Genomic DNA, 26,398 nt, shown 5'->3' with positions numbered 1-26,398 from the left:
TTGCCCCTCCCCCACCCACCCTCACGCACACACAACATATGTGGCTGAACGAAATTCAAACCAAGGGAAAGACAGAGAAAAGGAAAGACTTGCCTGGATGTCTGTGCCTCTGCATGGGCGTGTGTGTGTCTGTGGGGACATGTGTGTATATCTGTGGAGTCAGCCTATGGGAGAGATTTCCTTGGGTGTTTGGGGGCATATGTATGTTGGGGTGGGGGTGGAGAAGAGCCTCTAGGATAAGCCTGTGTACCCACCATCAGGAATGAGGGAGAGGGTCTCAGTCTGGATTCCTAAACCAGAAATCTCTCACTCACCCCCTCCCTCATGTCCTCCCCCTGCTAGACAAGCAACCATCCCACCAGTGGCTTTCTCTCCTGGCCTTCTGACTTACTTATTTAAGGGAGGAGGAGGGGGCTGGGCTGGAAAATGCCTGAAGTTCCTAGAGAAGACTCAGCATTCTCCTCCCCCTACAAAAAAATACTGAAGTCAACTCCAACAGTCTTGAGAGGGACAAAGGGGAGGTGGGTCAGACAGGTGTCTTGATAAAGAAGGAAATGGCTATTTTCTCTTACAGCTCACCTTTTAACTCTCTCACTGGGCCAGATACAGATGCAAATGGCATGAGTTGAGGGAGGTAGCTTTAGACACACACACACACACACACACACACACACACAGACGCACACACCTCTGTTCCTCACCCTGTGGTGCAGAAAGTAGAAACACACCCTGACTCAGACAGACACATGTGTGTGAGCAGGTAATCACAACCAGGTGAGAGAGACGCTTGCCCACACCCTGATTCAGCATTTGTGTGTTTCAGACCCACATTTCCTGTCCCTTCCCATCCTCCAGCTTACGTATGCACAGGCAACTTCAATTATACATTAAGCACACACACTTGGATGTCAAGCATGTTCCAAGCACTGTGGTGGGTGCAATGCTGAGCAAGACAGGGGCTTCACTCTCCATCTGGGCACATACAGTTTTCTCCCTGGGGAAGCCTCCAGAGAGGACCTTGGGCTGGTAAGACACTGATTGGATGCTTGGTAGAATGAATCAGGTTTTAGACAGAGGTGCATACAGTAGCTAAGGAGGCCTTGGAGAAGGGGGAGGCCGGTGCCTGAGGCTCTCAGAGATAGTTGGCCAGGAGCTAAAAGGAGCCTCAGAACGAATAGCCCCAACTCCTCCTTTTGTCAAGGTCTGTAGAGAGCGACCGTCTTGTCCAGGAACACACGAAGGGAGAGCAGAACCCGACCTAGGATCCAGGGCCTTGACTCCCAGCCAAGTGCTCTTTCCACAACCCTACAGTCTGCCTCAGGGGTCTCCAAGGATGAGAGGTCGATGCTAAGTCTTCCACCATTCTTGCAGGGATCCTAGGTCTGGGAAGGTAAAATCTCACCTATGGCAGATCCTCTAGGGCACTCTGGGCATAGCCAGAGAGACAGAGGCCTATGAGGTGGGGTAGAGACTCAGGAATGCCAGCCAGCCCCTGTCCAAATTTGAGTACAGCCTCAAAGGCTTTATTGTCCCTTTACTGAGGGTGGGGTCTTCGATCCCGATAGGGGCCCCTTCTCCTCAAGGCCTTGGCCATGTGATATTTGAGTTACATTCATGTGCTTTGGACTCTGATTTCTGCCCAACCCCACTTACTAGCTTCAAAGAATGCTGAATGCCTTGAGCAAGTTGCATAAGGTCTCTCAGTCTTGATGTCCGCATCTGTAAAATGGGGATGATTATGCCATACCTCCTAGAGTTGCTGTTAGTACTCAGTGGGGTAATACACAGGGCCAGCAGTATAGTAGGCATTCAACAAATGCCATATCTCATTTTTATTAAGGCACTTTGTAAACTGTAACATGCTTTACAATATTAATTTCTTGCACATACCCCCATACACATTCAGAATGCTTTGTCTATATAGGAATTGAGTTTTTGGTGAATTAATGGGTGAATGAATGGATGAGTAAGAGAATGAGTACCTCCTTGGGGGAGAAAGACACCCTCTGCCTTCTCCTTTGGACACTGAGGGATTGGGTTGAGCCACCTAGGGTCTCACAGACCCCTACCAGCTTTGCTTTCTACTCCAGGCAGGAAGCAATACCTTGCTCAGGATAAAGGAGCCCTTGGGAAGTCTTTCCATCCCTCCCAGCCTCCTGTTAAGAATGACCTTGGCTCTCTAGGTCTGAGAAGCCCCTCTTAACCCCCCACAGAAGGAGACCTGGGGGTGGGGGTGGGTATACCTGAGGGCATGGGGAACTTCATCCCTCTTGGTCTGTTTCCTGCCCCTGTCTTTTCTTCCTTCAGAAAAATGGAACAAGTTTTTCTCACTCGACACGTTTCAACTTTTTTTTAGAAGATACAATAAAAAACAGGGGAAATTTGGAACAGAGGGAGGTGTGGGATGGGCCGGCCTCAGACATAGGCTTGGAAGAGGTACAACACACACGTGTCCACATCCACACGAACAAGCACGAACATACAGAGACATACATGCTCCTCTCTGTTCACCCAGAGATGCGGAGATGCAGTGACGGAGAGACAGAAAGAGCCAGAAATGGAAGGAAGGAGACGGAAGGAGAAGGACACCCAGAGATGCCATCTGTTCCTCCCCCTGGCATTGGGGGAAGGGAGTTGGTGAGGGGCCTAGTCCCCTCTGGGTCTCTGAGAGGAAAAGGGGAATAGTGGGTACCTCAGCCAGGCCTGGAAGACTCCCATTTCTGCTGCCCACCCCCATGGAGGGAGCTGGGAGCTGAGGGTCTGAGGTTCCCATGGAGACATAGCCCCATCCCAAGGGAGGCCACAGTCTGGGCACCTAAAATGGCTGCCTCGGAGGGGTGGCGGCCATTTTGTGCAGGCTTAGGTCCTGATGGGGGGGCGGGGGGAGACAGGCAGAGACAGAGGGAGGGGACAGGTCATTCCTGAGCAGTCTAGGGGAATCTTGCTCAGGGGACAGGATGAATGTTCTGTAAAACTGCTCTCGTTACACCCCGGGCTCCACCAAAGTACAGACATGCATATAAATCTGTAAAAACTCCACTCCATGCTGACACCCGGAAGGACACCTAGCCAGCCGCCACCACCACCATGCCCCAAATAAGATCGGTGGGGGCAAGTGTGCTGGAGAAGGAGACTCGATTTCCCACCAAAGTGCCAAGCCGTGGGGAGCAGGTGGATTAGAACCCAGGTGTCCGTTCTGTGGCGGAAGCCATCTAAGGCCACGTCCTGGGGCCTCCCCCCGCTGAGGTGGGCGGGCAGGTGAAGAATGAGGGTAGGAGAACAGTGAGGAGGGGGCAGCCTGTTCTCGTCACCCTCATCTCTGATTTGAGGGGAAGGGCAGGAATTTGGAGATCCTCTGAGGGCCCGGTGCTGCTGGCATTAGCTGTGCTGTGGGGGGAGGAGGAAGGGGAGGGGGCAGGCTGGCACTGCCCAGACGGCGCCTGTTCTATCAGTTCAGGATGCTTGAAGCTTCCTCCTGAAGCATGAGAGCACCTGCCACCCCCTTCCCCATCCCCCTGCCCCACCTCAAGTCCAAAAGGGCGTTGGGGGAGGGGGACCTGCCGCTTCTTCCTGGCTCTGGGGTGGGCACCTGCCCCGCTACCCCCTCCCCCGCCCGCCGCAGTGTTCTGGGGAGCGGCGGGCACGCCAGATGGCGTGGCTGAGAATGCGGCGACGTTGCCGGGAGGTGAGGGCTGGCACGGGTGATATGCGGCTGCGTGCCTTGTGGTGCCACGGGGGAGGGGGAGGGGGAGGACCAGTGAGGTGTAGCCCCCCTCCTCCGTGCTGACCTCCTGTCCTGACCTCTAGCTCAGTACCAGGATTCTCCTTTGCCTGAGCCCTGGGCTCCCATTCTGGGCCTAGGCCCCACCCAAAGATGGGTGGGCACACACCCATGGGGCCAGGCATGGTGCTGAGAGTCCTGAGGCAGAACTCTGCTGCACCCTTCCCCCTCCCCATCCTGCCCCCAACCCAGGACAGAGGGTGATGGGGGAGACCTTCCAGTCCTTCTGAAAAGCCAGCCCCCTCAGGATTGTTCCCTTGTTCCAAGAGTAGAGTGGCCTTTTGCCCCATAACCTTTGACTTCTGGCTCCTGAGCCCTGTTTTTCTAAGAGTTGCTTCCCTGATGGGCACTGGTCTCTGGGTCTCTGAGTCTCCCTTTCATCAGTCATCCTCATTCCTCACAAGGACGATTCCTGGAAGGACACCTCCTCCTGGGAGCCTTCCTGGAAACTCCCCAGGCAGGACAGCTTCCGTGCTTACCACCTTCTGTTAGGAGGATCCATTTACCCATCTGTCTCCCTGACTTGACCACAGTGGCTACTTGTTTTATATCTCAATACTCCAGTGCTTCACAAAGGCTGTAGTGAGTTGGCACTCAATAAATGCTCGCTGCATTAATGCCTGGCTGGCTAAGAGAGTTTGAGGGTACGAGCCTTTCTCCAGAGAATCTCCTAAAGCAGCAAGACCCAGGGTCCCTGGTGGAGCTCAGAACCTCCAGACCCCTCCTCCTGCCTTTTGTACAAATTTCATTCTGGGGAACTGAACTTGAAATTGGGGATCACAGATTCCCCCCCCCCCAAAGTGGCCCTCAGAGGGCGTGGGTCATGGAGGCTGAGACTGGAGGAGCTTGACCCTCATACTGGGCACCAAGCTCTGGTTCTGAGGTCACAGAGGCCCCAAGGCGCCTCCCTCACTAGAGTGGTCCCTGCCCAGTTGTAGATCCCTTGCTCCAGCCTCCCACCTCTTGAAGCCTCAGAGCCCCTTTCCTTTCTACTCTGACCCTGCAGGAGGCAACTGTAATTCCCTGAGGGGGCGAGAACTGAAGTCCAGGGACAAGGCTGAGTCCCACTCTCACTGCCTTTTCCTCTTTGCTGCTGCTGCTGCCCAAAGCCACCCCCTCAATATCTCATACCCCTTCTGTCTCATGGGCCCTGTCCAGGCCCTTCTCCCCTGTGAAGCCCTTACTGCCCTTTGAGCTTCCTGCACAGGATCAAGGCTACCCATTCTGCCCATCCTATCTAAAAAGTCGTATTTCAGGCATCTCCAATGGCTCCTCATCACTCCTAGGAGCAGGCCACACTCCGTAGGGACACCCCCGACCTGGCTGCCCCAGCACTTGTCCCTGCCTTGAACCCAGACCCTCAGCAGCTCTAAGCTGCTTCTACTTTCACAAGCCTTGTGCCTGTGAGCCTTTGTCCCAGTTGTCTGTTATGTCTGGAGCGCCCTCTCCCTTTTTCCTAGCCTTTTAAGCCTAAGCATCACCTCCTCCGGGAAGTCCCTCTGGGTTAGATGCTCCTACCCAGTCTCCTCTAATACTTTTTGCACACTTCTACATAGGCATAGGTATTGACCTTTGCCTCACGGGTCTCTCTCATCTGACAGCACGTTCCTCAAAGACAGTAATCGGGCCCAGTGCCTGGCACAGAGAATCGCCTCAAGAAATGGTTGTGGCACCAAAGGCCTGTCTGCCACTGTTGGAGCAGGTGTCAGTTCTAGCCCAGAAATTGAAGGCTGCAGCTGAGGCAGAACACCCCCACACAGGAAGCCTCTCCTTGAAACCCTCCCTCCTTTGCCCTCAGCCTCGCCACCAATCCTGGAATTGACGTGGCATGTCAGCCTTCCTCTCTGTAAAATGGGCTTGATAATTGCAATAAAACCAGCCTTCTAGGACTGTTGTAAGTGTCAAACAGGCTAACAGGTGTGAAAATGCTGCCTCAGCCCCTGGCCGGATATGGCTGATTCTGCAAGCCCCTAATCGGCTTTAGCTTTAATTTTAAAGGTTTATTCATTTTTCAGAGACAGAGTGTGAGTGGGGAAGGGGCAGAGAGAGAGAGGGAGACACAGAACCCGAAACAGGCTCCGGGCTCTGAGCTGTCAGCACAGTGCCGGACGCGGGGCCCTGAACTCACGGACGGTGAGATCATGACCTGAGCGGAAGTCAGAGGCTTAACCGATTGAGCCACCCGGGCACCCCGGCTTTAGCTTTTAAAAATCTTTGTTCCTGGAGCTCTGTTCGTCACATCTTTTTTTTTTTTTTTTAAGTTTATTTATTTATTTTGAGAGAGTGAGAGCAGGAAGGGGCAGCGAGAAAGGGAGAGAGAGAGAATCCATAACAGGCTCTGTACTGTCAGCGCAGAGCCTGATGGGGGGCTTGAACCCACGAACTGCGAGATCATGACCTGAGCCCAAATCAAGAGTCGGACGCTTGACTGAACCACCCAGGTGCCCCTCATCACTACTTCTTCCTTCTGCCCTTCCGTCAGCATTCCAGGTGAGCAGTCAGGAGGTCCTGCCCCTGCTACTCCAAGGTATTCGGATGAAGAGGGAGCTCAAGGTGGCCAAAAGAGCACTGGTCTTGGCAGGGTCTCGATCTTGGTTAAAGCACACAACCCTCTGCTTCTTCATCTGTGAAATGGGCCTAGCGCCACCTGCCCACTTGCTTACCTCCTTCAGGACTAACGGGAGGGGCTGAAAGGACAGCCAATTATGAAGAACACTTGGGGTGATTAGATCCTGACTGATGGGGGATGGTAGCCCATGATGGGGCAGTGAAGGGCATCAGTAAAAGCAAGAGGACAGAGCGTGTGTCCTGGGCTCCCTTTCCTCTAGGCGGGCTCTGCTGTGAACTTCCTTGTGACCGGGGCATTTCCTGGTTTCCTCCCCTGGAGCTTCCTCCTCTTCTGGGTGTAGGGGGGCTTGTGGGGACCACGTACTTCTCTGATGCCTCTCTTGAGCCAGCATGGGTGGATGGGGCACCAGAGGCCGGCAGTAGACACAGGTGACTCACACCTGTGACAGTGCTGGTGCTCACAGGACAGCCCCAAGGGGCCGTGCTGGGGGGTGGGGTGTACATTGAGGAAATACCCAGGAGGTTTCTATTTGGCTCAGCCCCTGGGAGACTGGAGCCCAGGATAGTGTGAACGAGACTTAGCTATCACTTCCCTACTTCACTACCCTGTAGGGTGAGCACAGGGAGGGAAGGGAAGAGTCTGGAGGTACCAAGGCTCCATTTTACAGATAAGGAAACCACAGCACAGAGAGGAAAGGTAACTTGCCTGAGGTCACACGACTAATGAGTGACAGAGCTGGACCCCAATTCCTGCTTTGGGGTCCTTCTGTCCCTGGGGCCTCAGAGCTCTGTAATAATGTAACACGTAAACCACAACAATGTAATAATGACAATGGTGGGCATGATCTGTACCGGGCACAAGGTTTCACGTGCATCATCTTTCCTCCTCACCATGACCTCGGAGGCAGGATTATCGTTAGCCCCACTTAAAGACAAGGATGCTGAAGCACAGAGAGGGTGAGGTCAAGGTTGCTGTGCCAAGGTCACATAGCTAGTATGCTGCAGAGGTGGGATTTGAACCAAGCCCTGACTCTAGGTCCTGGTCTCTCTTTCACTATTGCAAACAGTACTCTTTTCTTTGAAACCCCCACTATCTTCACACTGGGGAAGAGCATCCCCTGTGATAAGAGAGGGAAAGGAGGGTGCCCAGGGAAGGACTATTGCCCCGAGTCTGCCCTTTGTCCAGGCCCTCAGGTCACAGGAGCCAGTGTCCTAGCCTGTGTCTCCACAGTTCTACTCATGGGTGGGTGGGAGCCCCTTCCAGGGAAGAGGCCGTCACATGAAACATGCTTCCCTCTTTCCTCAGCTCCTTCAGAAGGTGCCCTCCTTGCCCTTGCGGGTTCCACGAAGTGCTTCTTCCACCAGGAAGCCCTCCCTGATGTCATGTCACTCCCTCTTCTGGCCCCTGTCACCACGCTGAGGAGCACGTGGGGCTGGGCTGACCAGCTGGATCAGCTTTACTCTTCATCACCAGCCGCCTGCCACACCATTCTGTACCTGTCTGTAAAATGGGAATAAGGAGCCCTACCTCACAGAATCTTTGTGAGATTAGAAGCGGAGCGGCATCCTACGAGGAAGCATCTGGCACCCAGGGGGACCCTGCCACTCGCTCCTTCTCCTCCTTGTCCTTCTCCTCCTGGCTTTCTCCGCGTTCTCGCCTCACCGTCCCCGCCTGGCGCCTGGCACCGGGCCCGGCGCGCCCCAGCCGCCCAATCCCCGCTCGCAGCCTGACTTCCTGCCCGCCCGTCTCCCTCGGCACGTGCCCCGCGCCCCCCGGGGAAGCGCCACCTCGCGAGCGGCCCCGCGCGCGCCCTCTCGTCCTCAGCCGGGCTCCAGCCGCCGGTGACCGCACGGAAGGGGGTCCGGCAGGCGGCTCGCAGGTGGGGTCGGCGAGGGGGGAGGCGGGCCGGCGGCGGCGGGAAGAGGACGCTGCCCCTTTAAGGTGCCACCGCCGCGTGGCAGGGAAACAGCTTGTGCCAGCCCCATTCCGCCCGGCTCCGCTCGCAACAAGAAACACAATGCATAACAATCAGGCGCGCGCTTGGAGCCGTGCCACGCGGCGGGGGCGGGGCGGGGCCGCGGGCGGGGCGGGGGCGCCCGGGTCGCGACCCCCGACCGGCGTCCTGCGGCCGCGGGCGGGCCCAGGCCTGGCGCTCCCCTGCGCGGCCGCTCCGCGCCCCATTGAGGCGCCCCTGCGCCCCGGCGCCCCCCGCCTTGCCCCCGCTCGCCTCCCCCTCCCTCCCCGCCTTCCGCGCTCCCTACAAAGTTCATTCCCACTAACTCTTTTCCAGGCCACTTCCCCCTCACATCTGACAATCCGGGGCCCCTCATTCTCCCAGTAATCACTCCACTGCACTAATTGCACATGCAAATATGCAAATGCGTATTAATTAATTACTATACTAATTAGTTCTGTGGTATTTGCGAGTAATAAATCATTGGATGGGAGCGAGGAAGCTGGAGACCTGGCCCATTTTCATTCTGCATAAAATTTTAATGGTCTCTCTGGCTGATCCGGGACGGCAGCGCGCGGAGAGGCTCTTAAAGGGCCAGTGGCGGCGGGAAGGGGCAGGGGCGGGGATCGCAGGGCGACCCGGGCGGGGCTGGTGCCCAGGGCGGCCTTGGAGATGCAGCCCACGCCCTGCAGAGGCGGTCTCCAGCAAGGGGTTGGCTTTTCCCCTCCCCTTCGGGGCTAAGTGTCCTCCTGGGTGGCTTCTGAGGAGAGAATCCGTGAGGGAAGGAGGAGGCTGAGCTCCTTTTCTTTAAGAAAGGAAAGAGGGCAAGGAGCTGTGAGAGGCCAATGCCAAGGCCTTTGGGGCCCCAGGGAGACAGAAATGAAGACTCCATCCTCCGGATGGCTGAGTAAACTGAGGCACTGGAAAGGCGGAGCTTAGTTCTCACCCTTGTCTGTCCTAGGGGAAGGGAGTTACTAGGATGGCCTGGGTGCCCCAGTCTTTCCATGTCTCTGGTGGGGGCCACACAGGAAAGGGGGCCACCCAGGAAAGCCTCCAGCTTTCCCTTTCCACATGATCAAACCACTGCCCCGCCCCCGTGGGCACCAGCTGGCACCCTGGCAGAGCAGTCCTGAGCTTGAGTGGGCCCCCGGGATCTGCTTTATTTCCAGGAGGTAGTCAGGACCTGGGCACAGGGAGGGGTCTGGCTGCTTTGCAGGACCATTGACTCAGGGAGACAGCGGGTTGTGCCTCCGGATTGTGCCCAAGCCAGAGGATGCCAGAAGAGGGAACACTAAAGTAGAGACTGCAGGCCTGCCCTGAGCTGGGGTCCCCAGGACCAGGGTCTCCAGTCTGGTACTGTGCACCTTCCAACCTGCCATCAGCAAGCCCCTGGATGGGGCAAAGCCCAAAGGGGATCAGTGCTCTAGTGGGGCCAATAATAATAGCAACTAACAATGCTCTTTATTGCTATTAATTAATTCAGGCCAACATTTATTGAGATGGAGAACTTTCTGAGAGCTCTAGAGGTCTCACAACCACCCAGTGACATAGGCTCTGTTACAGTGCCCATTTTATGGATGGAGAAATAGGGGCACAGGAAGGTTAAATGACCTGTCCAACGTCACTCAGTGGTGAGTAGTGGAGTGGAATTTGAATCCAGACAGTCCAACTCTGGCATCTGGGTTCTTTCCACCATACTCTGCCCTTTCTCTCTCTCTCTCTCTCTACTGCCATGTCCTCTGCACCTGCTGAGAGCCAGGCCCTGTGCTGAGAACTCCATGTGCAATGTCATATCTAACTCTCACAACCACCTAGGAGGTAGGTTCTGGGATGTTCCCCACTCTACAGCTGGGGAATCCGTGGCTCAGAGAGGTTGACTAAGTTGCTCTGGCCACACAGGGAGGTTGTAGCAAGGCCAGGCTCACACCCAGCTTGTGTGACAGCAGTTGAGCAGGCTCTCTGGGCCTCCCCACTCTGCTGCTGGGAGTGAGGCCAGAAAGGGTCCTGGCAGCCCCTGCCGAGTAGAGAACATGAGAAGTAATGGAAGGGATTTCAGTTAGGCCTTGGGAAGGACTTTCTTCTGAGAGGTGGGGGCTCCAGAGCTGGGTGGAGGCTGTTCCTTCTTTCCCAAAAAGCAGGTTGGGGAAGGGCCATGGCTACTGCAGGAGTCAGGAGGAAGAGGAGGGTAGAGATGGGAGAAGAATAGAATGAGAAAGTCCAGCCAGAACCATATTACTCAGGAATCCTTGTTTTTTCTTAAATTTGGCCCCAGCACTCCTACCTGCCATTTCCTCTGGGAATCTCCTGAACATCTCCACTCCCAGATTTGTGACGTGAGGGATCCAAGAAATCCAGTCTCTGCTCTTTCCAGCAGGGGGATGAAAAAATAATACTGTCACTCTGTAAACACCTACTATGTGCCAGGCACTTTATGTGCATCAGCTGGTTTAATTTTCACAATTCTATAATTAGTATTCCTATTTTACTGGTGGAGACAGGGAAGAAGAAAAGAGAGGTTGAGTTATTTGCTCAAGGTCACACAGCTAGTGAGCAGGAGAGTGGGATTTGAACTCCTGACCTCATGTGCTTTACCGCCCTGCTCCCCCCTTCCCTACTGAGCTCCTTGTGGCTACAGGGGCATGGCCAGATTGACCCCCTTGCCCAGTGGAGTCAGGTCTCACAGTAGCAGCAGGCCTTTGGGTGGATGACTCTGCAACTGGCAGAGGTGAAGAAAACATGGCCTCACCCCTGTCATCCACATGGCCCCCACCCCACGTGTATTTTCGTGGTGCCCTTTACATGCTAGTGGAAGCTGGGTAAAATGAGTGTTTGGGAGGCCCCAATCCCTCCTCTCATTATCCTGGGGATGGGCACTCCCCCCCTCCCCCAGAGTGGGATGCTATCCCAGCCCACACTTGACGGAACCGCAGGGTCAGGGAGTCAGTTAGCTGCTGTCAGTGGGACCACCCTGATACAGGGAATTGAGATTCCAGTGCTCCTAGGGATGAGCCTAGGGTCATTTTACCTCTCAGTGTCTCAGGGGAACTCCTCTAGGGAATCTGGACACCCTCACTCCCCAGCCCTAAGAAGACCTTTGACACCTGCCTTCTGAGCCCCGAGGATCCTGGGGGAGGGGGTGTGCAGGGCACTGGGAGGGATAGCCTTTAGGCTGAAGCCCACTAGGAAAGAAAATCCATCCTTACCTCTCTACTCCACCAAAGCCCAGAGAAGATGGGCTCATCAGGGTTTCCCCCACACACGCTCAGTTCCTAGGAGAATGGGGGGCAAGTTGGGGAGTTGAGGGAAGGAGGCAGGAGGGGCAGGCTGGCGGCTCCGAGCTTCTCCATGCAGCCCTCAGGGCCGGGTGCCTGGGCAGGAGGAGGGGGCAGAGCAGCTGCTGGCGATTTATTAAGCAGTCACGGAAAAATTGGTTTATAAATTAACAGCTGTTTTAACTTTAGGGCCTCTTCTTCAGGGAATGGAAGCAGCCGACTGGACCGGGATCGGAGTATGTGTGAGGGCTGGTGGAGGGGGTAGGAGGCGGCCGGCTCCGGCAGCTGGCATTCTTCGGGGGCAGCCTCAGCTGGCACCTGGGGGGGCACCAGGCAGTGGCCAGAGCAGGGGGTCTCCAGGTGCCGGGGGCTGAGGCTGCCCCCACTGTGGGCTGCCTGCTTGCTCACTCTTCTCAGCAGCATCCTACCTGGGGGCGCCAGAGGGCAGAGACACCGCTGTACTCATATCTGCCACCAGAGGGCAGCCTCCACACATTGATCTCAGCTCCCCCACCCTCGCCCGCCTCCCCTGCGTGCCTCCCAAACTGGGCTGGAGAGAAACCCGGTCCAATGCTGAGCAAGAGAGAAGCCTGGGCCAGTGCATGCAAACAATCTTCTACTCGCCCATCCTGAATGTATTAAAGGCAGCAGTAAAGAGTGAGAGCTCTGGAGTCACACTGCCTCTGTGGAACCCAGGCTCGGGGTAAAAGTTCTAGGCCTCATTTGCCTCATCTGTAAAATGGAATGGTATTAATGAGGATTAAATAAGATAATACATATAAAAGGCCTAGCTCAGTGACCAACGCAGAGTAAGTGCTCCATATATGTCAGCCGTTGACGATTTCTATGACTTGTGTATTCGTCCGTTCATTTGTTCCTCAGTCGTCCCCTCTACAGCATGTAGTGCCTCCTATATTCTGGGCACTATGGCAGGCAGGGGACCATGCAAAGAGATGGTGGGAAGGGCACTTCTCAAAATACTGTGTTAAGAGTTATGATAGGGGCGCCTGGGTAGCTCAGTTGGTTAAGCCTCCCTCTCTTGGTTCAGGCTTAGATCATGATCTCACAGTTCGTGAGTTCAAGCCCTGCATTGGACTCTGTGCTGACAATGTAGAACCTGCTTGGGATTCTCTCTCTCTCCTCTCTCTCTGCCCTTCCCCTACTCGTGCTCTCTCTCTCCCTCTCCCTAAGTAAATTAAAAAAAATGTTTTTTAATTAAAAAAAAACACAAAGAGTTATGATACACCCAGTGAACAAGGAGGGAAGGTTGACTTGGATGCGCAAAATAAAACATTTTGGGGTGATGAAAATGTCCTATATCTGTGTTGTGATAGTGGTCATATGTCGTTTAAAATTCTCAAAAACAATCGCTTCTTGGTCTTTTGGCTAAGATCAAGTGTAAAATTCTCAAAAACGCATGGAAGTGTATACTTTAGGATTTTAAAAAAAAGTTTATTTATTTTTGAAAGAGATCACATGAGGGAGGGGCAGAGAGAGAAAGAGAGGGAGACAGAGAATCCAAAGTGGGCTCCGAGCTGACAGCAGACAGCCAGATGTGGGGCTCAAACCCACATGAGATCATGACCTGAGCCAAAGTTGGCTGCTTAACCGACTGAACCACCCAGGCACCCCAGAAATACAAACTCAAATTCAATAAAGTTGATCTTTTATAAAGCACTCAGTGTGAATTTATTCAGTGGGCAAAGGGATGGGTGATGGATGAATGGATGAATAAATGAATGTGTGAATGAATGTCTCAGATGATTGCCCATCTGTCCTGATACCACTATTGTCCTGGCTGAGAGTGCTCTTGCCCTCTCCTCTTGGTGACCACAGGCCTCCCCAGAGGTGTGTTTCCCCTTCCCTCCTCCCTCTCCCGCTTCCCCACCACCAGCTTCCTCAGGGAAAGTTGTCTCAGTATGCCCAGCTCGCGTTCCCCGGCTTCTCTAAGGTTGCCTCCCAGGGCTTCCGGGGCCTCCCTTCCAGCTGCCATATGCCAACCCGGCCAGCTCTGCTCAGCTTCGTGGTGCCAAGGTCACGGGTGTGATGCCCAACTACAGACCCGCAGTGCCAGCAGCTTAGCCGCCCAAACCCTGGCCGACTCCGCCACCTGCTGGCCCTTTTGGGAACTGCACCTCTGAACTCCAGGGAAGCTGGAATGGACTGAAGACCTACCGGGAGCGCTGCCCTGGGCTGTGGGCTTTACTCGTATCTTATTGAAACGTCAGGGCTACCATGTGAAGTGGGCTTTGAAACACGAGGAGACTGAGGCTCAGAGGGGCTAAGAATTTCATCTAAGGTAACACAGTAAGTCATAGATCTAAGATTCCTACCCAGATCTGTGCAAGTGCCCAGTGTATGTTCTGTCCACCTGACTATATCTTGCTTGGGGGAAGGGGGGGAATATCCACGATTGTCCACTCTTCCCAACTCCCAGAAGGAAGGCAAAGGCCTTATACCTCCCTTGCAAATTCACCTTCCAGAGAAGGTGAATGTAATGCCTCCTGTCTGCCAGGCACTGTGGCAGCACCAGGCAATGATGTGAAGAGAGAGTGTGAGGAGGACATGGCTCAAAATAGTGTGTTCAGACCCATGACACATTAATAGACACACTACGCTACACTTATTTTTGTCTGTCCAAGTGGAAAGACCCATAGTTCAATCAGAGTTAAGTCAAACAAGGTCTTGATTTTGTTTCTTGGACCCAACCGCCTGTGCTTCTAACTCAAGAATAATAACCGAGGAGTGGCACATTATTTTTACATCTCATTTGCATATGATTAATTCTAAGTCAAAGAGAATGGAAATGGAGGTCACCCTGGCCCCTTGCTTCTCAGCTGCCCACCATGTGCCTGACCCTGGCTATGTCTCCCAGTCCCCGCTGTGGTCCCCCATCCTTCCTAGTCCTACCCCACTCCTTGCCCCTGACCACATCCCCCCAGCTCCCAGAAGTCCTTTTCTTTTCCTCCTCTGTCACCCACACAGCCCCCGCCACCTGGCCGCCCACCTGAAAAACTTTTCCCCAAGTTCTTGAGAAGTCGCGTAGGATCCAGGAGAGAAAAATCAAAGTAATAAAACCTCATTTAATTCCTAACGGAGGGCAGAGCTGTGAGCTGCAATTATCTTAATGCTGAGCTATTTTTACTCTCTTTCCTTCTCTGTCTCCTGCCTCTCTCCATGGTGAGGCTTTCTTTCTCCCTTTGTCTCTCCATCTCTCACATGTGTTTTCTCTGTCTCTTTTCACTTTTTCCTGACTCCCCACCTTCTCTCTCTCACCTTCTGTCTCTGTCATCTTTCTTTCTGTCTGTCCCTTGTGCCTGTTCCTCTGTCAGCCAGGCTTCCCCACCCCTCTTGGCCCAGGTTCAGAGCTGTGGGGGCCTGGGCAAAGGCTGGGGGAAAAGGGTAAAGACCCTCCCCTCCACCGCAAAGACCCCATCTTCCAAGCCTAGCCGAGAGGGAGAGGGGAGTCTACCTTCCCAGCTGCCCCAGCCTGGGTCAGGGGAATATTTCCCTCGTGGCCTTCCAGAGTGCCAGTCCTGTTTGCAGAACCTCCATAAATGAGTCCTCCCTCCATCAAAGGAGCCTCAGCCACTGTGCTCCCCAAGGCCTTCTCACTCTGATGGGCTCTGAGGTGTGACTGGTGGTGATGTCTCCCTGACCGTGTCCCCTTGTCACCCACCCAGTGCTCCTCTGTCCCCTTCATCCTGCTCCAGGATTTTCCCACCTTTTTAGCACTGGAAGCCACAGGCCCCTCACCTTCACCTTGGCCCAGTGACCATTCAGGTAAACTGCCTGGGCCGTGCCTTTCCTGTGCCCCTTCTGACTTTCAGGACCTCCTTATTCACCCTCTTAAGGAATTGCCAAACTGGCCTTTGCCACTCCCCAGCACATCCCACCTGGAAGAGGGGCCTAGGCCAAACCATGGGCTGCTGGAGATGCCCACACCCCTGGCCCACAACCCGGCATCTGATTGTTTCCCCGACAAGCATGTAAGCCAACAAACATAGCAGGATTTGAACCAGGCCTGAGGTTGCAGGGAGTGGAGCTGAATGGCCAGGACCTCCAGCTCCCATAAGCAAAACTCTGCTCTCCTGCCACCTTCTGGGTGACTCTGGGGTGCAGACCCCCTTTCACAAGACTCCTCTGGTCTCTTGCACCCTTCTGCCAAGGACCCAGCATGCTGGGGCTGGGAGTGGAAAAGTTGCTGGAGGAGGCGGGGCGTGGGGGGTTGGGGAGTGCTTCTGACTGTTCCAGGTCTGAGTGTGACCGGGAGAGAAGACAGCCAACACAAACAGAGCCCGAAGGAAGACACACTCTTATGTACACATCTACACATGCACCCTCTCAGTGGTACAGAGAAGCTTTCAGACCCTCACCCATAGACCTGTACAGATACCCAGGGCCTGGACAGATAAACAGGGACACTCCAACCCAGTGGGCCGGCCCCTCCCTTTTCCCCTCCAGAGACGCACACAAACACCTCTGCAAAGAGAGAGGCTCACACCTCAGAAATGAGCACACACACCTCTCCCCCCAGCTCTGTTCCTGAATGCACCAAGCTCACACACGTGATGGCACGTGTACTGGTTCAGGCAGCCCCCCAACTCTGTCCCCCTGGGCTGGCTCAGTCTCCCCCGCTTCAGAGCTGGGGAGAAAGGAGGAGACACGTGAACCCAGGGTGCATCAGGGCAGGGACACATCCCCCCGCCCCGCATCACAACTTCATCTCCTTCTTCTGCACCGGCTAGAGCTGTGGATACAGTGCCCCCACCCTCTGCAAGCTGCCACACGCCAGCCCATCACCTTGACAGTCTCTGACATCCTCCCCCACACCCACACCCTCCCCCAGCACACAGTCTTCCCACACCCTGCCACTCACACCCGCATCTTTGACACTCTGACACACTTACTCACACAGACTCACACACACTCATGCACACCGACCCCCCCCCCCCCACTCCGTAGCTACAGGCACCACAGGGCCCCTGGCACTCACACACACTCCCTGCCATGATGACTGACACGTGTCCTCCCACGCACACCAGCTCTTTCACACTCGCTGGCTCTCTAGGACACCCCCATTCACAGCGTGACATGCTGGTGGTAGTTTCTCCAGGACCTCGCAGTCCTCCCCGTGAAACTCCAAGGACCCAGGCCACGAAGGGGTTAAAGTCAGAGTCCCGTCTCCCTGCTGCCCCTCTCCCTGCTCTCCCCACCCCCCCCCACCCCCCCCCCGCCCCGCCGGCCTCCCCCCATTATGCTCCCTGCTGGACTCCATCAATAATGCAGCTTCAAGTTCTCGGGAGACGGCAGGGGGCCCCCAGCCCGCTCCCCGGTCCTGGCTCACACTCCGCACCCTCCTCCCGGCCCGGGGAGAACACGGTTCTCGGTGCTCATTGGCCACTTCCCCCTGAGCCCTCCCACCAAGCCCCCGGGCGCCAGTCCCAGGCCGAGGGGACGGGCCGGGGACCCCGAGGCTGGGGCCAGAGGGTGAGACCTGGAGGGACGGGGAAAGGCACAGACAGACAGAGGCGCGAGGAGAGGAAGGGAGGGAGAGAGAGGAAGGCGGAGACACCCACAGAGACCCTCGGAGAGAGCGAGGAAAGGAGGGAGAGGCGAGACTCAGGGAAAGACACCGACCCCGAGCCGGCGAGCCCGAAGCCGAGGCCGCAAGCGCCGGAAGACCCGCGCAGCGGGCGCGGCGGGCGAGCGCGAGAGCCGGGAGCCGAGAGCCGGGGGCGCTCCGAGCCGGCGCGACCCCCTCCCGCTCGCGCGCCCTCCCCTCTCCGCGCGCGGTATTTTTATCTGAGCGTGAGCCGCTCGCCTCCCCCTCGCCGCGCACAGCCAGCGGTCGCCGCCGCGCCCCGAGCAGCGCCGGGAAGCCGAGCCGGGACCGCAGCCCGGGACCCCGAGACGCGCGCCACCCCCCCACCCCGGCCCCGCCGGCCACCCCGCCCGCCATGGACCCCAAGGACCGCAAGAAGATCCAGTTCTCGGTGCCCGCGCCCCCGAGCCAGCTCGACCCCCGCCAGGTGGAGATGGTAAGGGGGCCGCGCACCACCCCCGGCAGCTCCTCCCGCGGCGGGGCGCTGCCGGGGCCGGCCCGGCCCGGGGCGGGGGTGGCTGGGTGGGGGCGACCTAGAGTCTCGGGCCGCCTCGGACACGCGGGGGCGCGGGGCAGCGCGTGAAGTTCGCTGCAGACTCCGGCAACTTTTTCCCGTTCAGGCGGCGAGCGTCCGGGGCAGGACCGTTGGGAGCGGCCGCGGGCGGGGAGACTGTGCTCTGGACCCTGCTCGGTGTCCTCCTTCTCTAGGCTCCCGCCGGGACCGCTGCGCCCTGGCCCCAGCCGGAGCCGGTCGGAAGTGAGAAACGCGGTGCACTGACCCATTGTACAGAACAGGCCTCCGCCTCGCGGCCCCGGGCTCTGCCCCTCTCTGGTGCCACCGTGTATGCCTGGGCCCGCCCGGCCACCAGAGCCTTGTGCTGACCTCCTTCCCTGCCAGGCCCTACACAGAGCCACAACATGGGGGTGGGGGCGACCGGTGGTCCCAGGAGTCAGACCTCTTCACAGAGTACTGAGTTCTTTGGAGAGCCTTGGCGGGCGGGGGGGGGGGGGGGGGGGCGGAGGGGGTCCAGAGATCTCCAAAGGTGGTAGAGGTGGACGGAGGGAGAGGAGAAAAGGGCTCCGCCCCCCACAAAGTAGCGTGTTCACTTGTTGCTGAGCTGCAGCTGGCACCCAGCAGAGCAGTGAGAGTGGGCCAAGTCTTTTTGGGGGGAGGTAGGGGAGGCATGGGGGGAGGGGGAGGTCCAGGGCCTAAGCAGCTTTGGGTCTGGAGGGCAGTTTGGAGAGCTTGGCAGGGGGAGGTGGCAGTTTCAGCTTAATTCACCTGGTTCTCTTTGTGCATTTCCCTGGAGCTCAGAGGGGACCTAATTAACTGACAGTTGGTCTGATTGAGAGCTGGGGGGGAGGGGGTGGGGAGCAGTGACTGGGAGTGCCCAGTGTCCGCCCCCCCCCTCACTGTTTAGCTTGGCTCACATACCAAGGAGGACAACTTTTTGTTTTTTTATGAGCACTGGGCCAAGAGTTACAGCCTGAGAGAGACTGCTAGAGGGACCCAGACACAGGCCTCCAGGGACACCTCCAGGACCCTGTGGGTCTGGGGCTCAGGCCCACCCCTGAGTCTCAGTGTGGGGTTGCAGGTGTCTGCAGTGCCCTGGCTCAGCCTCCCTCTGCAGCTAGATCCAGTTTCTTTGAAGCCCTTGAGCTGACCTTAAGTGGGCAGGGCCACGTGGGTGCCGTGGCCCATGGGGCATCTTCCAGAGCCAGTTTCGGCTCTGGAGGTCTGGTATCTGCAAAAGCTGGAGAGGATGGGCTTCCTGGATAAGGAAAGGTAGAAAGGGAGATGCCCATTCTGGAGGAGCCATGGAGTGGGGTGGGTGTGGGCTAGAAGTCAGTGATGGGCTTTTCTCCTCCTTTCTCTGCCATGGTGAGCTGTGTGGCCTTGAGCTCTGTGCTGAACTTCCTTGAGTCCTGGGTTTTCACCTCAGTAAAATGAGGGGGTTGGATGAGCTATAGAGTTCCTTTCAGCTCTGACAGTCTTTGATTCAAAGGTTCCCTGGGGATTTCAAAGCACTGTTTGTTCTCTGCTGCCTTGGAGGGGGGGTGCAGGTGTCTATCCTGCACCCCCCCCCCCCCCACTTCTTTCTCCATCTCCTTAGATCCGGCGCAGGAGACCAACCCCTGCCATGCTGTTCCGGCTCTCAGAGCACTCCTCGCCAGGTGGGCCCCTTCCCTGCTGCCCCAGCCCTGGCCCCACCCTAACTCTGATGCCTTCTTGGGGCCCTTCCTTAAGTCCCATGAGTAGGAAACTGAGCAGAAAATGGGGCAGAGTGGGTAAGGTCTGGGAGTCAAACTCTTTTGGGTTTATCTGTTGACCAGGCACTTCCGAATACCCAGAAGGAAAGGGCACACATTCCCTTTCCCCAGAGATTGAGCCTTTGGGGAAAGTAATTCTCTCTTTCTCTCTTCTCTTTTCTCCCCCCTCTTCTCTCTCCTTCCCTCCGTTTCCCTTGGTTCATTGGTGGACACCCTCAGAGGAGGAGGCCTCCCCTCACCAGGTGAGTTTCTAGGGGCAGCTGGAAGGAGGAATGTGGGGGGCCCCTTTGCAGTGGGCTGGACAGGATCATTCTTGGCTAACACAGGATGCCACTTGAAGGACACATGAGCGTATCAACTGGCACCTAGATAAGAGTGCCCGGTGCCAGGGTTCTACCAGCACATACTCCTCTGCCCTTGTCTTTCCCCTGCTCAGACTTGGGCTGGGGTTCTACCTTGAGCCAGGCTATGGCGTATGGAGACCCTTCCAAAGCCTAAGTCCTAGCAGGACCAGAGGGGCAGCGGCGCCTGGACCCATCCGCAGAGGCTAGGGCAGTTGGCCTGGGTTGCCAAGGGTGGGGTGGAATGGGGGAAGGGTGGAGGGAAGGGGCCTCGGTGAGTCTATTTAACCTGGTGCTTACCCTGGCAGAGAGCCTCAGGAGAGGGGCATCACCTCAAATCGAAGAGACCCAACCCATGTGCCTACACACCCCCCTCGCTGAAAGGTACTGTTCCACCTCACCGCCCCCCCCCCCCCCCCCCCCCCCCCCCCGCCGCGTGTTAGTCTGGCTGTCCCCTCGGCCCCTGGAGCAGGGCTGACACTGGGGGAGGGAGGTGAAATGTTGAGCTTTTGTCAAAGGGGAGGGATTGTCTTGTGTACCCCAACCACTACTTAGGGACCAGATCTTTCTTAATTTGGCCTTGTAATGAAGGGGCCCAGGGGCTGAAAGAGGTGGCTGTGGGCCTTAAAATAAGGTGGTGGGATTGAAAGAAAAGAGATAGCTGGCCTAAAATGACAAGTATCATCAACATAAAGTGATTCAGTACTGTACCTCCTCTTTGCAAGTGTGTCCCAGGCCACCTTTTGGTCCCCTGCTCTCCAACGAGCACCTTCTTCAGGTGCAGCCTTTACTCCCCTCTCCCAGTGGCATAACATTTGCAGAGGTCAGCAAACTGGATGCTTCTTGGTCCTGCTTCTCCTTTCTGTATTAAAACACAAATCACTCTTTTTTCTTAATTTGTTTATTAAAAATTTTTAATGTCTATTTTTTTAATTTTTAAAAATGTTTTATTATTTATTTTTGAGAGAGAGAGAGAGAGCACGGGAGGGACAGAGAGAGGGAGATACGAAATCCGAAGCAGGCTCCAGGCTCTGAGCTGTCGGCACAGAGCCTGACACGGGGCTGGAACTCATGAACAGTGAGATCAAGACCGGAGCCAAAGTCGAATGCTTAACCTACAGAGCCACCCAAGTGCTCCAAACACAAGTCATTCTTATAGTACACACTTATAGAGCACCTAGTGTATGCCAGGCCTCACTGGTAGCATTGGGCAAAATCAGGGGAGTAAGATTTGGCTCCTGCCCTCTTGGGGCCTTTGGCCTCCAAGGGTCATGGGCGAGCTACCGAGGAGAGGATGGTTAAGCCTGGATTTGAAGGATAAGTCGGAATTCAACAGGCAGGCAAGGCATGGAAGGGCATTCCAGGATGAGGAAAGGAAACATACATGGGGGAGGAGGTGTGAAATCAGAGAGAGCCTCTAGAGTCAGCCTGGAGACTTGGCTATCTGCAGGGAAGCTGGGGGAGATACACCTGGAGGAGAAGGTGTGGAGACTTCCTAACTGAGCTAAAGAATGCCTTCCCACCCCCACTGCAGCTCCAGGCCTGAGGCTCTTCCTGCCTGGCCAGCCCCCTCCTCCCGTGGAGGGAGGACCGGATGGCTGGATGGGTGTGCTGAGAGCTCCCTCTGGGGCGGGTTTAATGAGTTCCCAGCACTGGCCAAGGTCAACAGGCACACCTGTCACCTACCTGTCAGCCTGCCTGCCAGGGTTGGGAGCAGAGAGGAGAGGCTGGGAAGAGAGGAGAGAAGGGCAAGGGCATTTTCTCCCCCCCCCCCCCCCCCCAGGATAGAAAGAGGAAGGGATAGCATGTGGGCAGTGGGTTCAGCACCTGGAAGGACTTCCCACCTGTAGGGATATGGAGGAAGGCCAAGCCCCTGCAGTAGAAATGCGGGGTGGTGGCATCTTCTCAAGAGAGAACACGGGACCTCTCTCCTTTCAACTCTGGGCTGGGGAGGGCTGAATGGACGTGAGGGACAAGAACCGTCCCTTGGATTCTTGGTTATGAGCATGGGGAAGAAGGCAGGGGTGAGGAGAATAGGGCCCAAGTGCTTCTGGGCATCCTGCAATGGCTAGAAATGTGGTCCCACCCCCACTGCCCCTTCGGGCTGCACCTTAGGAGGGTCTGAGTTGGGAGAGGCAGGGCAGTCTGGGGGCTGTGCTGGGGACCTTTCAAAAGGGAGACTTGGGTTGGGGGGGTGGTCCAGGGTCCCAGACATGAGGACAGATAGAGAAGAAGACAGCTGAGAGGGCTGGGGGGGGGGGGGACCCTCAGGGAGCCCCGAGAGGCACAAGGGGAGGCACGTGCGCGGGAGGCTCCTGGGGCGCCGGCACAGGCACTGCACACCTATCGGCATTGCAGCTCAGGAGCTGAACTGTACTCCCCCGACTAGGGGAGAGGGTGGTTGCTCAAGCAGCCACCTCCTTCCTCTCCTCCCTTCCCCCTAACCCTCAGAGGACCCTTCTGTACCTGGAGGGCACTGTGTTGCAGGCTTCAGCCCCTTTCTGGCCAAGGGAGTGCACCTGGCAGGGTGGGGGGGGGGGTGTTTGTAGGGGGAGAAGCCAGAGACCTCCGGGGGAGGGTGGACAACACTGAGTTTTGGCTTGAAGGGTACTCTCCAAGGCCAAGCTATCACACTTGGCTCAAGGTGAAGTGCTGCTGCGTCCCCAAGGCCAGGGCAGGGCGATTTATTGCATTTTTATTGTCTGAGTAGCTTGCCCAGAGCCAGCAGGAGGCACTGGGCTGGGAACTTGGGGCAGGGTGGGGTAGTGGGCACACACAATGCACCCTCTGTGCCAGTCCCGAGTTGGCAGGAGCGTCGTGCCCTGTTCACTGCACCGGAGGTTTCCAGCCTGGATCTACCCCTCTGGGCTTTCTAAGGGGAGGGGCTGCCTGCCACGGAGAAGGAGCTGGAGAACCCCAGCACCTAGCTTGTCAGCATCTTCTCTGTGAGCTGTGAGTTCAGTGACTCCAGTGCTCTAAACTCCCACCAGCTCCTGGTCTCCCTGCTGCCTCTGCCCCAGCCACACCTCACAGCCTCCCCTCAACCCCTGCCTCTGCCCCAGGATCCCCCAGCCCTGGCCCCTTTCTCCTAACACAGTCCTTCCCATCTTTTAGAAACGTCTCCTCAGCTGCCCACACTGTTCCTTTCCTAGGCCCTATCCCAGCAGGCCTTGGTGGTGTTGGGGGGGTGGGTGGTGTTTGCTGCTTTCTAGGTCACCACAGAGGGAGCTGGAAGCTTGGGGATGTGGGTCAAGATTGTGGGGGCTGCGTCTGAGCACTCCACATCCCCAGGCACAGGCTTCACTGGCTGTAGACTATTATATCCTCAGTCTCCAAACTGTTCCTACCCCAGGACCCGGGGCAGAGATGTGTGGAGTGGCATTTATGACGTGGGCAGTGCCAGGGAGTGGGGACCAAGACCGGAATTGGAGGGGGTGTGTGCAGGATTGGGATAAGCAATGGGCCCTAGGCAGTCTGGGCACTCTGAGAGAAACTAAAAGGGACAGATCCCCCAGGCCCTGGCCCATGGGTCCTATGCCTTCTGTCCAGGGCTATAACTGGTGGACACTGTCTCCAGTACTGGGTCCTTGGAGAAACAAGTTCCCTAGCCACGGAATGTTAAGCTGCTGCTGTACCTGCCTGGTCTTGTCTAGCTTGACACCCTATAGTTTGGGGGAGCTGCCCAGTGCCAGCCTTGGTGGGGGGGCTGCATCTTTGGACAGCTTAGGAGTCACACATGATCAAGGATCTAACGCCTGCTGCTTTTGCCCTTGTCTGGCCCCCCAGCAAACTGATCTGGGACCTTTAGCTTTTGAACTATACCCCTGAGGGGGTTAGCCATGGGAAGGAGACTGGAGGCTGGGCCACATGCCTCTCCAGCTTCTTGGGCTGCTTCTTGGTCTGGCTGACCCTTGCCTTCCTGCCTCCCCCATGCCAGCTGTGCAGCGCATTGCCGAGTCGCATCTCCAGTCCATCAGCAACCTGAGCGAGAACCAGGCCTCAGAGGAGGAGGATGAGCTGGGGGAGCTGAGGGAGCTGGGCTACCCTAGAGAGGAAGACGAGGAAGACGAGGAGGAAGAGGAAGAGGAAGAGGAGGAGGAGGATAGCCAGGCTGAAGTTCTGAAGGGCAGGAGGGGGCCTGGTAAGCTGACGGGGCCAAGATGCCTGGGTTCCACGAGTATGGGTTAGGTGGGTTCCTCCCTGAGAGGCCTGGGAGTTTTTTTGACACACGTAAGCTGCGGTCATACAGTGAGGGCCTGCCCGTCCTCCCACCCATATGTGCCTTGCTGGGCTTACTGGGGCTGCTCTCATCCTGACCCTGTCCCTCTCCCAATCAGGTTGTCCCTGATAATTCCTCTCTTCCACTTGAGGTTTCAGGCTAGACCCAAGAAAAGACTTCTTCGCCATGGCAGTGAGGGGGTACAAGGAAACGCAGGGATAGACAACTAAGAGGGCCCAATGCCCCCTTTACCTGCATTTCTGAACGTAGGATGTGGTCTTCAGCTAGGAGGCTGAGAGCTGGTTTCTAAGTCCTCCCCAGGACCCTGTGGCTGTGTCTCCCCTTTTTTTGTTTCCTGGGCTGGAGGTGAGAGGGTGCCCTCTAGTGTCTAAATGGAGAATCTAGGATTCAAGAACCAACCTGGTCCTCTGCACCTCCAACCCCAACTGCCTGGGAAGAGACCTGCCAAGGAGGGGCCTAAGACCGACACAGAAGGCCTCAGAGCTGGAGACCCCAGATCTAGAAATCTCCACAAAAGGACCCAAGGCCCAGAGAATTCCTAGGCAGAAAGATCTCTGTCACTCCCATGGCTGTTTTTTCCATGCTTAGCTATAGTAGATTGTGCCATATCTATCCCTCCCAGTGCACATTAAACTTTCTGGTCCTTCATTTTATGGGGATGAAAAACAGTTGACCACCCCTGCTTGTAGCGTCCATCCCTCAGATCCAAACAAAATGGCTTGGACCTCTTCTCTGCATCTCTGGAGCAAAAGCTCCTGTTGGGAATTGAGTCCACTCTCACTGAGACCCTTAGGACAGGTAAAGAGGAGGTGAGAGGAGAATGTTTTCTCAGGAGAAGCAGTAGGGCAGAGGGGCAAATGACAAGACTACCAAGGACCAATATCAGTTGCCACCGCTCCTGGAGTGCTGGTGCTGCGCTGGTCAGGGTAGTAACTGTTGTCTTATTTAAGGCAATCTACATAATTTCCCTCTTACTATCCCCTTCAGAGAGGTAATAACTGACTCATCTAAGTCATATAACTATTCACCGGAAGAGCTGTCTTGGGCCAGTGTTCTGTCTATTATACCAGGATGCCCTCAGAAAGCTTAGCCTTTAGCTATTACAGAAACTCAGCTCATGCTCCAGGACCACTGAATGGATACCTAAGAGCCTGCGTTTTTATCCCTTCTACCCCATCCCCAGCTGGGGAGAAGATAACTTGTGGCCAGGGTCTGGAGGGACCCTGGGAGCGCCCACCCCCTCTGGATGAGCCCCAGAGAGATGGAAGCTCCAAGGGCCAAGTGGAAGATCTGGCACTAAATGGTGAGGCTTGGTGGTGGGGAATGGGGAGGTGGGGAGGTGGGTTGGGATTTCTCATGAGCGTGGCCAAGCCCTGAGTCCCTCTGCTTGCCTTGCAGAGTCTGGGGAGGAGCCACAGCGCCCTGCCCACCCTGAGCCTGGCACATAGGCGTCCGGCCTTGCATCTCTCAGAAGGAAGTGGAGGGGGCATTGCTGTTCCCCAGAAACCCACTCTGTCCCCACCCTATTTTGTACCCTTCCCCCTCACTCGCTAGGGCTGTGGCTTCTGACTTCTAGAAGACTTAAGGCTGGTCTGTGTTTGCTTGTTTGCCCACCTTTGGCTGATGCCCAGAGTTCCTGGGTACTTGCTGCCTGATGCCTACCCCTGCCAGTCATTCCCCCATTTACCCAGAGGGAGGCGGGATGTGAGAGACTTTGCATCAGATAATCCAGTAAGGGTGTGTGTGTGGGGGCAAAGGTTTATCCTTCACAATTCCACTCCCCAGACCCTCTCCCCTGGGCACAGGAAACCCACAGGGCAGGACCCTAAGATCTGGGGAAAGAGGGTACTGAGAAATTGTAGGTACCCTTAGATCCTTCTCCATCCCCTCTCCTACGGGGGATTTCAAGTTACCACCCCTCTCTCTGGCTTCTCCCAGGGCCCAGGATTCAGGCATCCTTCTCCTCAGCTTCAACATTTTGGAAATCTTCCCCTTATCACTCCTGCTCCCCAGCCTGGGTGCCTGGAAGATGGACTAGCAGAGGCTGCTTTGTTGCGTTTTGTTTATGCTTTGATGCCAGGAATGCCGCCTAGTATACGTCCTTAGGGGGGCACACGGTGGGGAAGCCAGGTTCTCCTTGTCCTCCAGCTGCTCTGCCCCCTTCCCCTCTTCCCTGACTCCAGGCCTGAACCACTCCTGTGCCGTAATAAATCTTTGTAAATAACTGTGCTGAGACTCCTCTTTCAGGGGAAAGGAGAGGGAGGAGGGGATAACGGGTTCCCGTATGTGGAAGACCTGGTTGGTGGCCATCTCGATCCTAGTGTCCAGCCCTCTAGTCTAGAAGTCTTTCCTGCAGACAAGCTAG

At 56.2% G+C, this 26,398-nt stretch overlaps 1 protein-coding gene across 3 annotated transcripts; it reads left to right on the top strand.

Annotated features, from left to right (window-relative positions):
- The first annotated feature begins 17,059 nt into the window (after positions 1-17,059).
- PPP1R1B (protein phosphatase 1 regulatory inhibitor subunit 1B) lies at positions 17,060-26,244 on the top strand. Of its 3 annotated transcripts, none has more exons than XM_047845288.1 (7): positions 17,060-17,617; positions 19,296-19,356; positions 19,672-19,694; positions 20,102-20,177; positions 23,731-23,934; positions 25,217-25,336; positions 25,432-26,244. In XM_047845288.1, exons 1-7 carry the CDS (start codon positions 17,537-17,539, stop codon positions 25,479-25,481), a joined length of 615 nt encoding a protein of 204 aa, XP_047701244.1. In that variant the 5' UTR covers positions 17,060-17,536; the 3' UTR covers positions 25,482-26,244. The 3 variants fall into 3 exon arrangements, with proteins under 3 accessions (XP_047701244.1, XP_047701246.1, XP_047701245.1); XM_047845290.1 differs by lacking the exon at positions 17,060-17,617 and adding an exon at positions 17,768-18,023; XM_047845289.1 differs by lacking the exon at positions 17,060-17,617 and adding an exon at positions 17,769-17,938.
- Positions 26,245-26,398: the final 154 nt, after the last annotated feature.

Source organism: Prionailurus viverrinus, unplaced genomic scaffold (assembly GCF_022837055.1).
Source record: "Prionailurus viverrinus isolate Anna unplaced genomic scaffold, UM_Priviv_1.0 scaffold_35, whole genome shotgun sequence".
Classification (NCBI taxonomy): domain Eukaryota; kingdom Metazoa; phylum Chordata; class Mammalia; order Carnivora; family Felidae; genus Prionailurus; species Prionailurus viverrinus.
This window is presented reverse-complemented; position numbering and strand designations above follow the sequence as displayed.

Coding starts and splice junctions, on each gene's coding strand:
- PPP1R1B (XM_047845288.1), top strand. CDS start 17,537: ATGGACCCCAAGGACCGCAAGAAGATCCAGTTCTCGGTGCCCGCGCCC. Junction 19,357..19,671: donor CTCAGAGCACTCCTCGCCAG/GTGGGCCCCTTC, acceptor GGACACCCTCAG/AGGAGGAGGCCTCCCCTCAC. Junction 19,695..20,101: donor AGGAGGCCTCCCCTCACCAG/GTGAGTTTCTAG, acceptor TTACCCTGGCAG/AGAGCCTCAGGAGAGGGGCA.